We start from the raw sequence: 15,234 nt of genomic DNA, 5'->3' as shown, positions 1-15,234 counted from the left end.
CTGTTGGTGGACTAAACGAATTCTTACATAGTAAGGCAAGAAAGATTTTCTTCCTACTAACAATATTTCATAGCACTGAAACTCTTTACGTGTTGATAGATCAATGTACTCAAAGAAATTTGTTAACAAATTCTTCGACAAAATTTAAAAATAAGTCATATTAATTATGGTTTACTTATTGTATTAGTAAAAATTACGACTCAAAAGATGTCGCTAGGGTACCAGTCATAATATGATGCAAGAGTGGGCGGAGTCACGTGGAATGTGGCGACCGGCAAGAAACCGAAGGTAAATCACCCAAACGGCACTCGGATTCAGTGCTCCCTAGCGATAGGACGTATTTAACAATAGTAAAATCAATCTCGAAGAAAACTTTTTTTTTCCTTTGGATACGTTAAATTATTATACTTATAAACTTTTGCCTACTTATTTATTTGACATTTATATTGCTATTTTACTTTTAAAAATTCAAAAAATTTAAAAACACCAGAAAACGTTCTAATAATCTTAATTAATGATTGACTTGTATGTACCTAGGGAGCACACAATCATTTTAATGATCAATTAAATTTAATTGACTTATATGAGTCTGGTCAGCACCACGTGAAGGAACTAATCAAGGGGTACTCGTAAAGGTTTGCCTTCGATCTAATAAAATTCAGCCGAAATAAAGTAAGGGTTATCACTAAAGTCCTCTGAGAGCACTGCAGATTGAACAAACACCTTGCTAGAATTAATCACAATAATCACTGGTACATTTTAAAGTAGGTTTGAGGTCTTGGATCAGCATGGAAATAACAGATAGACACATTCTTTAAAATATTAATTAAAATTAAAAATAAATGCATTCTGCAAACAAATTAATTTATTTATTTATATATTCGCCCAATGGGCATTTTTATGGACACATTTATACCTAGAAAATTATTATAAAAAAAATAGAAAGACTCAATGGTTTATGGTAGACTTTGTGGGAGTGGAAGCGGGAGAGAGGTGTTTATAATTGAATTTGATTCAGTGATCGTTTGAAAGAAGACAACTTGTTATTAAAGAAATCAAGAATTGTATGTTTGTTGGCAGACCTAAGAATTCTGGGCATAGGGGAATGAAAACCATAGTTAGTTCTATGGTTATCGGTATGAAAGAGTAAGTTTTGTCTGAGGTTTTTAGTTGGGATTTTTAATTTTACTAAGCTCAGTAGTTCAGGCGCATCAAAGAGTGAGTTAAGAATTTTAAATAGAACTATAAGGTCTGATTTATTTCAAATCAAGTTTTTGTAATATCTATATGTTAATTTGGTTTTTCTTTTCTTTTTTTTTTCATGTTCATGTCATACCATATATAAATGCTATTATTTTTTTAATAATTAAAAAAGGAATGGCCCACGCTCAGACGCGGAAGTCTTTGAGGGCATTTTTCCCTTTCATAAAATAGCTTAATTTTAAGATGTATTTTTATAAAGTGTATTTTCGTAATTATATCTCTTTGTTAATAATATGTGTTTATAAAAATTAACAAATATTTATTTTTTTTAAAAACATTCCGAAACGTCTAAATGTAGGTTTTGCAGTGCAGATGAATAAACACCTGTACATGTAATTTGTGAATGTGATGCATTACATCATAAAATAAACTACATCTTTACGAGACCACTGGTTTAACCTGAGGATATTAAAGAGCTCACCCCCCACCCAATAGCTCGATTTTTTACATATTTGGGCTAAAGAGGGGGGAAGGTTTAGCAAAATAAGAACTCTCGCCTTCCACACAGTAGCCAAGGCTGTAAAAAAACTTAGGCTTGGAGGACGAGAGCTGTTCAAAAAGACCCGTAAAAATAGATCTTTACAAGTCCTAGTTATGTCAGGAGCTTGTATAGCACTGATCTATGAAATTGCGATAAATCACAATAAAATGTTAATATCAATGAAACAAAAATAAAATATAGGTAAAAAACGCACGTTTAATATAAATTCGAACGTACTGAATATAAAAAATTATTTTGTGGTTTCAAACACCCTTATAAGTTGTCAAAAAACGTATAACAAAGAAATTAAACAAATACTTTATATTTAGGAATATTTCTTACATGTGTCGAATCAATTGTCGAACGATCCTCTTCAAGGGATGACAATGCCTCACCGTCTGTATAAATGGATCAAAGGAAAATATTTGTGTCACATAGAATAATATCAAAAAAGAAATTTCTGAAAATTTTTTGTTATTTTCCGTACGATTTCTGCGCAGGGTACAAAAAATGTCGAATGGAATCGTTGATTTGATTCCCTCCAATTTAATAAATTTTCTCCTCAGGTATCACACTCGACAAAATCGTTTCTGCTTTATTTTTCTGAATAAATAGCATTATTTACGACAAAAAGTTTCCGTATTTCGGATGAATAATGAAGTTAGGGGTATTTTTGTTCAGTTCCCGCTAATTTGTTTTGACCAGATGGTGCCTTGTTATGTTTTGTTTGTTAGTACATCTGCTACAAGTGAACGATAATCTAATATGGAAGGGTAAACAATTTCTTACGGTAAAGAAGTTTAATTATTGGAGTGAAATAAAAAACAATTACGAACGAAAAATACTTATAAAATTTATACTTAAAGCACTAACTTTATGATTTTGATAATAAAATAAATTAAAATTTCTCTTTTCATCATTGTTTTTTTTATTGCCATTGTTCAAAGCTATAAAAACTTTTTTGTTAACTAATGAATTATATCCTATTTCATTTTATCAATGTCAACTAAATATTACCTATGGAGCCAATAAATCAAGTATTTTTGTCTTGTTAACATCCGGAAAGCGTAATGGGAGATGTCCCAACATATAATAAATCTGGTATGTACTAATTAAATTGTAATGATTGCGTTTCAATCTATATTGGAAGAACTTAAAGATACTTTAATATAAGAGTAAAAAAACACCTACGGTGCCTAAATAATAATATCATTTTCTGAATTGGCAAACCATCTGATAAGAAATAATCAAAATCTCAATAAAAACACGGGCTAAAAGTGTGTCATGTTGAAAATAAAATTTTAAAATAAGACAGCATAAAAATTTAAAATGCTTTCGTTACAAGATTTTTTTTTATCAAAAAACCCGTATGTTTTAGTCCACTCCTGTTTAGTTTTAAAGATTGTACCCATCTCACATTACGCTTTCCATCCTTACAAGACAAAAATACTTGATTAATTAGCTCCATATCTAATATTCAGTAAACATTGATTTAAAAAAATTGGATAGAATTAATAAGTTAATTAAACCTTGATAAAGAAGCTTGTATAGTTTTGAAACCGGTTGGTAGATTTTTTTTAATTAAGTGGTTAAAAACAAAGTTGATTTTATTAAATTTATGAAAAATATTTTGGTGTATTCAGATATTATTTTTTATTTTACAAAATTCAACAGATAGAGAATGGGACAAATTGTTTCGATTTTTCCATCATTATTACAACTGTATAAAGTAAAATAATTTAAAATAAGAAAAAAAAAAAGTTTAAAGCAATTAAAAATACCTCATAAAAAGCAATACAAAAAGAAACTAAAAAAATTGTTGCGAAAACACAACATTTATTTTGAATAGTTGGCTGGGGGGGGTTGTGCGGTATTAATCATAAAACCGCTTATAATAATTTCTTAGAATCATATTTTGGCACCCTCTAAGCCAGAAAATTTGTTCCTGTGCATAAAAGTACTGGATATGAGACAACTTTATCTTAAAGAAGGAGAGGACTCAGCAAAATCTTCATACAAGGTTTTCCCATAGTATGAATTTTTGTACCCAAAACTCCTTTAAAGATTTATTTATTTACGGACTTATAAAGTTAATTTAACAATGTTCAAGTCATTTTTTTAACAACAAATATATAAGTAATAATAAAATGTAAAATAAAATACTGTTTAAAAGACTATTTAAGTTTGAAACTCGTTGATAATTTTTCAAATATTTGAGATGGTTTCATGTGAAAATAATTAGTCAATTGCTATTATAATAAAATGAGAAATGTATGAAAAAAATGAGTGCTTGACTATCTTTACAAAAAACAGGGTCTTAGATCTTTTTGAGGTTCAGAAGACTAGTAATCAATTTTCATTTGATGGTGATACTAAAAAACGATAGGGGTAATCTAAGTTTTTTTTCCTGATATAGATGGACGTTCACAAATTTTTCGTCATGAGAAAATGTTTCGATTGACCTTTTAAACAGTATAAGAAAATCAAATTGCTCAATGTTTTCAAATAGTTTATAGATTAACGAGTACAGATTTACGAATATTTTACATTTTTATAATTTAAAACTTTTAATGCGTAGAAATTCAGCGTATTTCTTTTGAAATCAACCGTAAAAAGAACATTACAAGATTAAATGAATAATAGGCATTTTATTTTCAAAATACTTTTATCGTTAAAAGATTTGTTTTTATTAGTGAAAAAAAAACATTTTGAGATCAAATAAATATTTATTATTCTTCTCTGTAACGGTGACATTTCTGTCCCGCGCTACTTCTATATTCCTCAGCCAGTACGGACGACTGCTTATTGGCGTACTCGCTCTGGTGATTCCTGGGAAAATATGACCAGAGTTGTTTCCCGTCGATTTCTCTGGTGGATTTTTCTGTCAGGGTTACCTTCCCTAACTGATTGCTTTTGGTTTGGAGGCGCCAGAAACTCGCCGACATCCTCTCGTTATCTGCTGTGATCACACCGTTATAAGTGTGATCCCATTGCCCAAGGTTCGCGATGTGGACGCTAATTAGTTGAACTTGTCAACAATATGTGACTCACTGCGACGCTACTATCAGTTCAAACCCTAATTTTATATTATATAAATGTATTTTAGAAGAATTTACAAATTTTATTTTCATCGGATTTTGGTTTGTAGTCCCGTAGTAGTGTCGGGAAATCATATATCAGAGGTCTTAGGTTCGAACCCTTTTTTACCACAACTTGATTCTAAATTTGTCATTGTTACTATGAAATCACTGTTTGTCTACTAAAAAATTAAGAAGCTTAATTTTTTATTTATTAACGAACTAGTAGAAAAAATAGCATAAAAACTAAAAAATATTTTTAGACCTTGCGTAGGCTGTAGGTGAAGTAATTCAATCAGATTAATCCTATTCACATTCAATAAAGGTTTTATCTCAATAACTCCGCAAAATAACATCAGGAAAAAATTAAGACAGATGGATGTTTTTTTTTGCACCACAACAGGCCAGAAACCCTAATTACAAGGGTTAATTTCGGCACAGAATTCCCAGGTTTGAGAAGAATCGCAATTCATTTTTTTTGTGTTTCATCGTGAATCTTTAAAACATAGGCAGAATAGTAAGTGTTACTCAATGGTGTGAAGTGGCCCCTTAAATTAACCAATGATAGGTCATGAGTCATGTAAATACGTGAACATCCGCATTCCCTTCTTCAAATTTTTTTTCATCTGTGCTACATATAAATTACGGCCTGAAGGAATGAAATCCAGTACTTACAAACTCAAAATACTTATTTATTTTCAGTTCGCAAACAGTGAAAGATATCAAAATATTGCATAAATAAAGTTCATAAAAAAAAAAAAATTAAACATCTTTCACCAATTATATTAAGTGATCCCCAATAGCGACAAAACGAAAATGGGAAATAGAGTTTTTGATTTAACGTGCAAAGGATTTATACGATTCAATAAAATTTAATTTTAACATTTATAATTTATGAACGCTCTCGTAATACTACTTTTTATATATCTTTCACAATATTAGTAACTTTCACCTTTTGTTATGAACACCTGTTGGCAATATATAATTGTTTTCTTACAGAATCCTCAGGGAATCAGATATACAGCGCTTCTCCAAGCCAGCAGGTCTTAGATCTGGGCCAGCATGACATGGAGGAACCAGAGAGTCACGGCATACCGTTGGACCGCGGACCTTTCTTTGACACCACTGCATCCAAAAATGTCACCGCCCTTGTTGGAAAAACTGCTCAACTCAACTGCAGAGTTAGAAATCTTGGAAACAGAACGGTGAGTGTATATAAATTTGAATGTTCCGATTTATTTTATAAATAAGGATTTTTTAATCGATTATAGATTTATTAAATATGTAGGATTTAGCTTGTTGAGGGTTGTGGAGCTCCTACTCCAGTTGGTGATAGATAAAAACAAGATTGGGGTTTGATGCGTACATTTATTGCATGTTGAATAAATAATGAATTACGTCACGTGAGCGTTACGGCGATGATTGATAACTAAAAAGCTAAGGCAATGACAAAACAAAAAACATTATTTTGACGTGTGCCTATTAAATCTCTTTTATGTTAAAAGATTATTATCGACCTCTGTTCAGTACTTAATTCGTATATTTATTGATAGTAAATTAAATGGATGACACAAACGTTTATAGGAAATTTATAAAAGTTAAAGATCTAAAAATATAACGTTTCTTCTTAAAAAATTGATCACCTAAAGCACTGGACGAATTATTTATGTCCGTGAATTTGGATCCTCTTGTAAGAAAATACTTTATTTTAGCTCTTTTCTGTTTTCTGATTCAATTATTCTTAAATCCTTGACGCCAAATTAAATCGTCCCAAATACAATGAGTTTCAATTCTTTCTTTCGTGATTCTACTAAACAAACAACTTTTTGAGCTTTTTTATTTCAAATCATTGTCTCTTCAAATTTACATTATTTTGCAACAAAGGGTTAATTTGTGAGATAAAACGGATGTAGTCTGGGAGTGAATCTGTAGTAGTCTCGTAGAAAAACCCAGTGTCGAATAATGTTAAATTATAGTGAATTTATTATTTCATTAAGCCATACAGTGTTTATAGAACAATGAAGTATAATTGAACAGACACGCAGCAAGCGCATATGAAATGGCATTTCAATTCGTGGATAATTGCCTTCTTTGCCTTTATTGTATATAGGCCTTTGATCATAATTAGACGTGAAACATTAAATAATAATGTCGCCGTTTATAAAGAAAAAAAAAACAATGAAAATTTTTTGTTTCATTCGTTAATACGTTTCAATTATGGAAAAGGTAAATAATCTAGATTTAAATTATTTACAATCAAAGCAGACCATGTTTTTAACATCAAATAGCGGCACGTACCCAAACGGTTCATTTTTCGTATGATTTCTTCCAGTATTAGTATTTAAATTGACAACGGTTACATCAGGCATAGCAATATAAAATAATGAAGTCGAAGGTTTCAAAAGTAGTTAAGATTATATATCGGGGAGTGTTAATCTTTATCACTAATTAGTTTCTTTTCAGGCGCGTGAGGCGTGACAGCAGACTTTTATCTGCAAATAAGTTATATATTTAAGTACATTTTAATGTACTTATTTAAATGTAATTAGTTAGTGAAATAAATATCAAGTTACATAGAAATATCAAAATAAATAAATAAACAAAGTACATATTCATGTATTCCTTTCTTACACGTGTGTGTATCGTGATTTGCTTTAATTTTTGCTCTTTCTTATATGTATTAAGCATAAAAATATCGTTATTAAATATTTGTATAAAACCACTTACCGACTTTCCCATGTCTACCGGTTTCAAGACGTACCCGTCTCTTCGTCAGGACACCAATTAAACCAACATGCAAACCAACATGCAAAACCCACTGTACACCTTCACTATAGTTGTTGCACAAACACGACATAAATTTTAATAAGCATATGCACTGATTAGGACAAGCATGCACTGATTAAATTATGAAAATATTCTGTTGTTTGAGAATTAATGAAAAATGTAGAGGGGATGGAGGGAGGGGGTAAGCTTAATAGGGTGAACATTACAGTGGAACATCGTGTAACGGACTATATTGGAAGTTCGTTTGATTATTGATCAAAGGAACATAATTTCTGAAAGCTTTCCTAATGTAATATTTCCATATTATTTACTTTTAATACAAATATTTAAAAACATTTAGTAAAATGTTTGACCACAAAGTTAATGCTTTAAATATTAATAAGATCTGGACTATTTTATGTTGTTGACGTTAAATACTGTTTTATTTATAATTTTTCTATGCATTCAAGTATTTTATAAAATTTTATTGTAAAATCTGAAAAAACTGTGTGCTTTTTTTACGCACAAAAAAACGTTATTGCATTTATATGTATCTTGCCAAAAAACATTGCGCTGTTATTATTTTCAACAAAAACATACTTTTCTTTTACATCCATTTATCTAATACTTTTTAGAGCAAATTGCTAGACTAACCGGTCTCCGTTTGTTATTTGGTAATAAATAACATTATTTATAATATATATACAAGAAACTTAATCAATCTTGATTCAAGCTTAAACGAGACAACTTTTCTATTTACTTTTTTGTCTCTGGTCCACTGTTTTTTCTCCCGTCTATCCAATGACTTTGTACATTTATTAAAATAACCTCTTTAAAAAAAAAATACTTTCAAGTTTGTTAGATGAAATTTCGGTAAACGTTCATTGTTATTGATCATAGAAATAAAACACAGGTTAAAGTAAAATTTTAAAATACAAATTAACACTTTATCACAGTACAAATAAAGGATTTCCTGTTTGTTTTATTTCATTCTAAAGTTAATCTTAATTATAAAAATAATTCAGTAAAAATTAATCAGATTGCTTTGTAATATTATGTTGAGAGGAATGGGTACATAATAATGAAAGAGTGCTTGATTAAATTCCCATATAGGTTTTGTAGTTTTTAACAATTAAAGGATAACAATCCCTTTAATTAAACAAATATTAAACCAATATCTTAAATTAATTCTTAATATTACGGACTTATAACTAAACTTGAAACTACCCAAAAAGATCTGGAGGCAGCAACTTCCAGCTGCAAGGTGTAGCGTGGGTAGCTAAGGCGGCAGCATCCAGCTGTGGCGAGGGTGCGCGGTTAGCGCGTAGGCGGCGTCGTGTCTGTGGACGACGCGTGGAGCTGCGTGTTGCAGGCGGAGTTGTTTGCAGCGGCAGCGTCCAGCTGCGGCGAGGGCGCACGGTTAGCGCGTAGACGGACGTCTTGTCGACGACGCGTGAGGCTGCGTGTTGCACGGTTAGCGCGTAGGCGGACGTCTTGTCGACAACGCGTAAGGCTGCGTGTTGCAGGCGGAGTTGTTGTTTGCGGCGGCAGCGTCCAGCTGCGGCGAGGGCGCACGGTTAGCGCGTAGGCGGACGTCTTGTCGACGATGCGTGAGGCTGCGTGCTGCAAGCGGAGTTGTTGTTTGCGGCGGCAGCGTCCAGCTGCGGCGGGGGCACACGGTTAGCGCGTAGGCGGACGTCTTGTCGACGAAGCGTGAGGCTGCGTGTTGAGAGGTGACAAGGGGCGTAGAGATAGTTCTTTCGCTGGCGGTAGCTGGACGCCTTGGACATGGACGCAGGCGGTGAAAGCTGGCAGACTGAGCCAGGAAACTTCGAAGGTCTGGAGTTTGGAGATCAAACGAAGGGCTGGGACAAGCCCGAGTACTTGTCCCGCGACGAGTTTCGCGACTTTCTTCTCTGTGTGTTGACACCCGACTGCTTACGATTACTCACCACTGACCCACAACTACCACTCGACTACAAAAACTAAAGGGCTGTGACCCTTTTTATGGAATCACCCGATCGTGTCTGTCTCCTTTCCCCCTCACACATATAGCCCAATTAGAATGTTGTCCTTTTTTCAACCCTTATTACTACACAAATCTTACATTTTAACTTATATCTTACAAAACTATAATGATAATTATAATTAACTTATGCTTATTTAATTCAATAAACTTAAATACAAACATGGAGATTAAAATATAATTTATTTATCATTTCACCTCGTGATTGATGGTTCATAGAGGTTCCTGGACCGGAACTTGAAGCGTAAAGCTGAACTTATTGCCATTTGGCAATAAGTCCGCTAATGTACACTTAATATTATCTACAAAAAGTTAAATAAATAAGTAAATAAAAAACGAGTGTTATTATTTTATTTCACTCCTAAGTAAACTCATTTAAAACATAAATGACTTTTGTTAATTATCTCTTTTTGCTAAGTTAGTCTTCTTTGTTTATTCTCAAATGTTAAAATATTAATAAAAAAAAAGTATATTGTGAATTGTCTTTGGCACGGGTAACCCTAGTGAGGTCACATTATTTTTATGAGGTGATTTTCACAAAAATGGCGCTATATAAATTATCCAACCATATATATATTAGTTATAGTTTGTATTGTTAGAATATGAATAAAGAAATAAAATATCGTGTACTTAAATGCTACGCAAAGCCACAAATCCTCGGTAAAACAAGAAGTCCTCCAAAACGCAATAACTCCTCGGTAACTTTTGTGTTGACATTCTTTATTGCTAATGAAATCTTCGCATTAAAAACCGATAAATGAAATTTATCTCTCTTTAAGATTTGTCTAAAGATCCGGCTACCACAATTGGCTATTAAGGAAAGATGTATGAATAATTTCTAACTAGAATAATAGTTTAATTAAATTATTATTATCTTACGATTTCATTCTTCTTGAATACTTTGTATTCTGTAGTAATGCCAAATCTAGTAACGTCTTGCGTCTTACAAGAAATCAAGTTATCATTTGTTCCGGTCTCTTCAAAACTATCCACAGGAAAAGAAATTGAATTCAAGAATTGACTGTGAATATCATTTGTCCCAGTTTTTTGCCCGCAAACCACAGAAGCTCTATGGGGATAGGATCATAGCTCTACCAGAAATATGGCAAAAGACCATCGATGATAACATACAGTATTCGGGTTGATTCTGTTTATTTGAACAAATAAAAAAATAAATTTGAATTTACTTGAAAAATACGAAATTTATTTTTGAACAACCTCTTATTATCTTAACCACTTATTTAGTGATATTTAGCATATAAAGGTTAACTTTGATTTTTTGTGATATTTCCGTTTGTGATGCACCCATTTTAGAATCAAACTTTATTCCCATATTCCATATTCCCTTACTAATTTATATATCACAACTAGATAAAATACAGAATAGATTCCTTACACTTCTGGATCGTAAATCTTTTACATATTTTGACTCATATGAAGACTCTTCTTCCTTTCATAGTTTAACTTCCCTTACTAAACGTAGAAGCATTTCTAATCTGTCTTTCCTTTACAAAATTTTAAACAATTTTATCGATAGTCCATATCTCTTGGAGCGTATTTCAATCAATTGTACCGTAAAGTCAACTCGAAAAGTTAATTTTTTTATAATTCATTGCCCCAAAAAATATTATGTTCAAAACTCATTTATTTATCGTAGCTACTCCAATTTTTTTTTGCTTTGTCACCATTTAGATATTTTTAATACGAAATTTTGTGAATTCAAAAAAAACTTTTTGAAACACTATAAAATGAAATATTTTTCAGCGTGTATTAAGTTTATGTTTCTTTAATTATGTTTATTTTATTATAATCTCAAAATTTTGAATTGGTCAACTATATTATAAAAATCCCTCTCCTCCACTCCTCCACTCTATTTCCTCATCCCTTAACCTTCTAACGAGCTCTTTTTTTTGTCATGTCTTATATAATATATTATTTTTCTCTTTACTGTGTAACATATTCTCTCATTATATTTGTGAAAAACTTTAACTGAATTTATGTTTTATTTTTTATATTTTGTATTCTTATAAAACAACTGTTGTTTTTCGTTAATAAATAAAAATGAAATATGATATATACAAAAAATAAACAAATATCACAATCAATTTAACCGGTCGATACCTGAACATAGATTTAGAAGAGTTTTTGAACATTTTATTTTTGAATTATGTTATTTTTAACTTGGAAATGATTATGCCCTTTTTTGTGGTAGAAGTTTGAAACTGCAATTCAAAAGTGGTAAAAAAATGGATAAATAAAAACTAATTTGCTTTATACCACAAAAATATTTGAAAAAAAAAAGTACAATCTTTTTTAATTATAATATTGAGGTTTGTAAAGTAGTAGTAACTTAACACAACCAAAAGGCTGATAGCTCTATGCAAAACGGATCCCCATGAGTCATTTATTGGAACTAATTTCTCAAACTGGCCGAAACTCTTCATAAATGTCCAAATTTATACTGGCAGTGATGAGTTTCATTTTTATTTTATTTTTTTACTTTATTTGTTTATTTTTCCATACACATATTATTAACACAGAAATATAATTGCAAAAATACACTTTAAAAAAATAAATCTTAAAATAAAGCTATAACATGAATTGGAAAAAATGCATATAACAGATAAATCAGTAATTTTACATAAGGACAGATTTTTACCGTCCGGGAGAAAAGGGTTAAACATATTTTAAGGGAGGGTCCAATATCTTACCGGATACCCGCTGGCACAGCTTAGGTTTCGACTGTGTTACTCGGTTACAAGCTTAGACTAGCCATTTCTGCGTGATCTGTATGAAAGCACTACAATTAATGATATGAATCATAAACTTTTGAAGTCATTCATGTCTTGTCTCGTTAGTATAGCCATCATGAACTTTTTAATGTTGATTAAAATTTTAGTTTCAATAACATATAATCCTAGACCGTTCACGATAGATCTTTATTGGTCACATTAACTTCGGGAGCTTGCATAACACTAACAAAGTCGATAAGATAAGTCGTTGTAGTGTTTTATCCATTGTACATCATTTTTAGCTACCCTGCAGTTGTCTTTGCCTTTAAATGCAGTAGTGTTGTTGTCAATTGTTTTCTTTGTGTACGTTAGCATTTTTGGTGACTTATATCATCGTTTTTCATGACGGTGCAGTCGATCTCTTAAAAAAAATGTCTTGAACCGATACAACGCTGTTGAAATTAATTTTTTTAACATAATAAGATTATACAATTAGAATTCGAAATTTGGTCGTTTGTCAAAGTTTTGTATTTTTTACAGTACATTATAAGGTTTCCATACACCACGGTTTAACATATGAATATTTATTCGATTGTATAATAAATGTTTGTTTAAATAAATAATAATGTTTGACACTTTTATATTTTTGTAAAAATACCATAAATATGAAAATGTCAAAATAGTTGAGCCATTCTAATGTTCCAAATACTGGAAATCAGTAATGTTTTATTGACTGTGGGTAGAGTTTTTGTATTTTTTTAATAATTTTAGAAATTAATATAAACTCTTTTATGAATATGAAACTGATCTAAAGTCATTATCGATTAGTTTAAAAAAGTATTACGTCTTTTCAGGGCAAAAACAAATTGAAACAGACGCACCTACACTCAATTCCTTTTTTTTTATACTGCAGTGAAAAAGAAACCGCAGTTTTTTTTGTTAGATGATTTTAAGATTATTAATTATTTATAATCATACATATAAATCATTACGTAAATATTTTTCTATGCATTATATTTTCAAAATCGAAAATACAAAATTTCACAAATTATAACGAGTTTTGTGAATGTATTATCATGCCGTTTACTGGTACATATATTTAAAAAGAAAATACTTTTTCAATTTTCTTTGTTACTCCGGAAAACTTATTCCAAACCAGTTTCAAATAAAAACATCTCTATTTATGTGAATATTAAATTAAACCAAAAAACGTAGGTAATAGACGTTTTTATACCAATTAAATTTTAGAGAAGCCAATTTGCGATGTTTTCTAAATATGAAAATATGTAGATTTTGGTATCTTACGGATATTAAAAGGTATTCAGTAAAGTACTAAAATAAAAAAAGTAATTTTCCTTACAAGGTAAATTTTGATTTCTTTTGAATTTCCTTACAGCCGTTTAAACACATTCGAAACGTTTGATAAAATATTTTTATATGAGATTTAATTATGTTTTTGCTTAATAAATAATAAATTAATGTGAAGTTTATATTTGAAGCACAAACTTTGTGGTTATTCATTATAATAAAATAAATAAAACAACTTTGTTTTTAACCACTATTTTTTATTTTCCACCGACCGGTTTCAAAGCAAAAAAGCTTGTTCGTCAAGATTTACGTAACTAATTATTTTATGATAAAATTAATGATTGACGTTTCTTTATTCGTGTTTCAACAAGTTTTACTGACCAATTTTTATGATATTGCATTTTCATATGTTACTCAATTTTTGTTAGCTTTTATGAACATGTATTTCAATGTAACATTCAATATAATTAATAACTTAATCCACGGAAGCCTGATTTGATTTTGAAAAACTCCATATAGTATAAAATAATATTCAAACTTGTTTACAAAGGTTTTTACTTACGAAAAATATTGTCTAGTCTGAAAGGAAATAACACTGTAAAAAAAAATAAAGCGAAATTGTTTAAAACTTTTAATATAATATATTAAATTATTCTTCTAAATCTATTTCATTGCCTTCAAAGTCCTTTCCTCCCGATACAATATACTTTTTCCAAACGTTTTTTTTGCAATCTTTAAAACCACGTTATAGTAGATTTTAGGAATGGCCTTTAGAGCGCGCAGCGATTCGGCTTTCATCTCTTCAATCGTGTCAACACGGTGTCCCAGGAACGGACTTTTAGATAAAAAAAAAAGCCAACAGTCACACAATGCAAAATCAGGTGAATACCATTGTTGTTGTACGGTATGAGTTAATTTATTGACGAAATGGTCTCAAAGCACTAAAGCAGTGTTAGATAGTTAATTATCGTGATGCAAAAACCAAGAATTGTCGGCCCATAACTCTGGTCTCTTTTTGCGAATAGCTGCACGTAAAATCTCATAACGCTCAACTTATATTCGTTGTTAGCAGTTTGGTCTGACTGAAGGATTTCATAATGCACTACACCACAATAATCGAAAAAAACTGTTAACATGATCATGATTTTTGAACGACTTTGGCGCCATCTTTTCAGTTTTGACTCTCCTTTTGCACGGTATTCGCTTGTTTCCGGACCGTGTGCACAGATCTAAGTCTCTTCTCTAGTTATCATGCATTAAATCTTATTTTATCAGTCTTTGCTTCAGAAGCATTGTTTCACAGACTTCAACGCGACACTTTTTTTCAAAAAAATTTAGTCTTTTTGGCACCAAACAAGATTTCATTCATTTGAAGCATAAAATATTTTTTTTAAATGATCTAGACTAATTTACATAAAATGTAGGTTGTATAAACAAGGCTTAAAAGTGTCTATATACGTTTTTTGAGCACCAAGGTTTAAATTTTATTGACGTATTGTTCATCAGTTGATGTTGATGGTCATCCAGAGCGATTTTTGACTTCATCGCTGACTTGACTTAATTTTTTTGTACCTTTGTCTG

The 15,234-nt window shown here is 30.8% G+C and overlaps 1 protein-coding gene across 1 annotated transcript in view; it reads left to right on the top strand.

Annotated features, from left to right (window-relative positions):
* LOC148280389 (zwei Ig domain protein zig-8-like) overlaps positions 1–15,234 on the top strand; it is a 138,025-nt gene that overhangs the window by 61,817 nt on the left and 60,974 nt on the right. The window contains exon 3 of the mRNA XM_088228471.1: positions 5,821–6,026. Within this exon, the coding sequence (XP_088084597.1) occupies positions 5,821–6,026 (206 nt within the window). The remainder of the gene's footprint in view (positions 1–5,820; positions 6,027–15,234) is intronic.

The sequence above is a fragment of the Micrasema longulum genome, unplaced genomic scaffold, assembly GCF_059751315.1.
Source record: "Micrasema longulum isolate JH-2025_06_02 unplaced genomic scaffold, ASM5975131v1 h1tg000584l, whole genome shotgun sequence".
Lineage (NCBI taxonomy): Eukaryota > Metazoa > Arthropoda > Insecta > Trichoptera > Brachycentridae > Micrasema > Micrasema longulum.
This window is presented reverse-complemented; position numbering and strand designations above follow the sequence as displayed.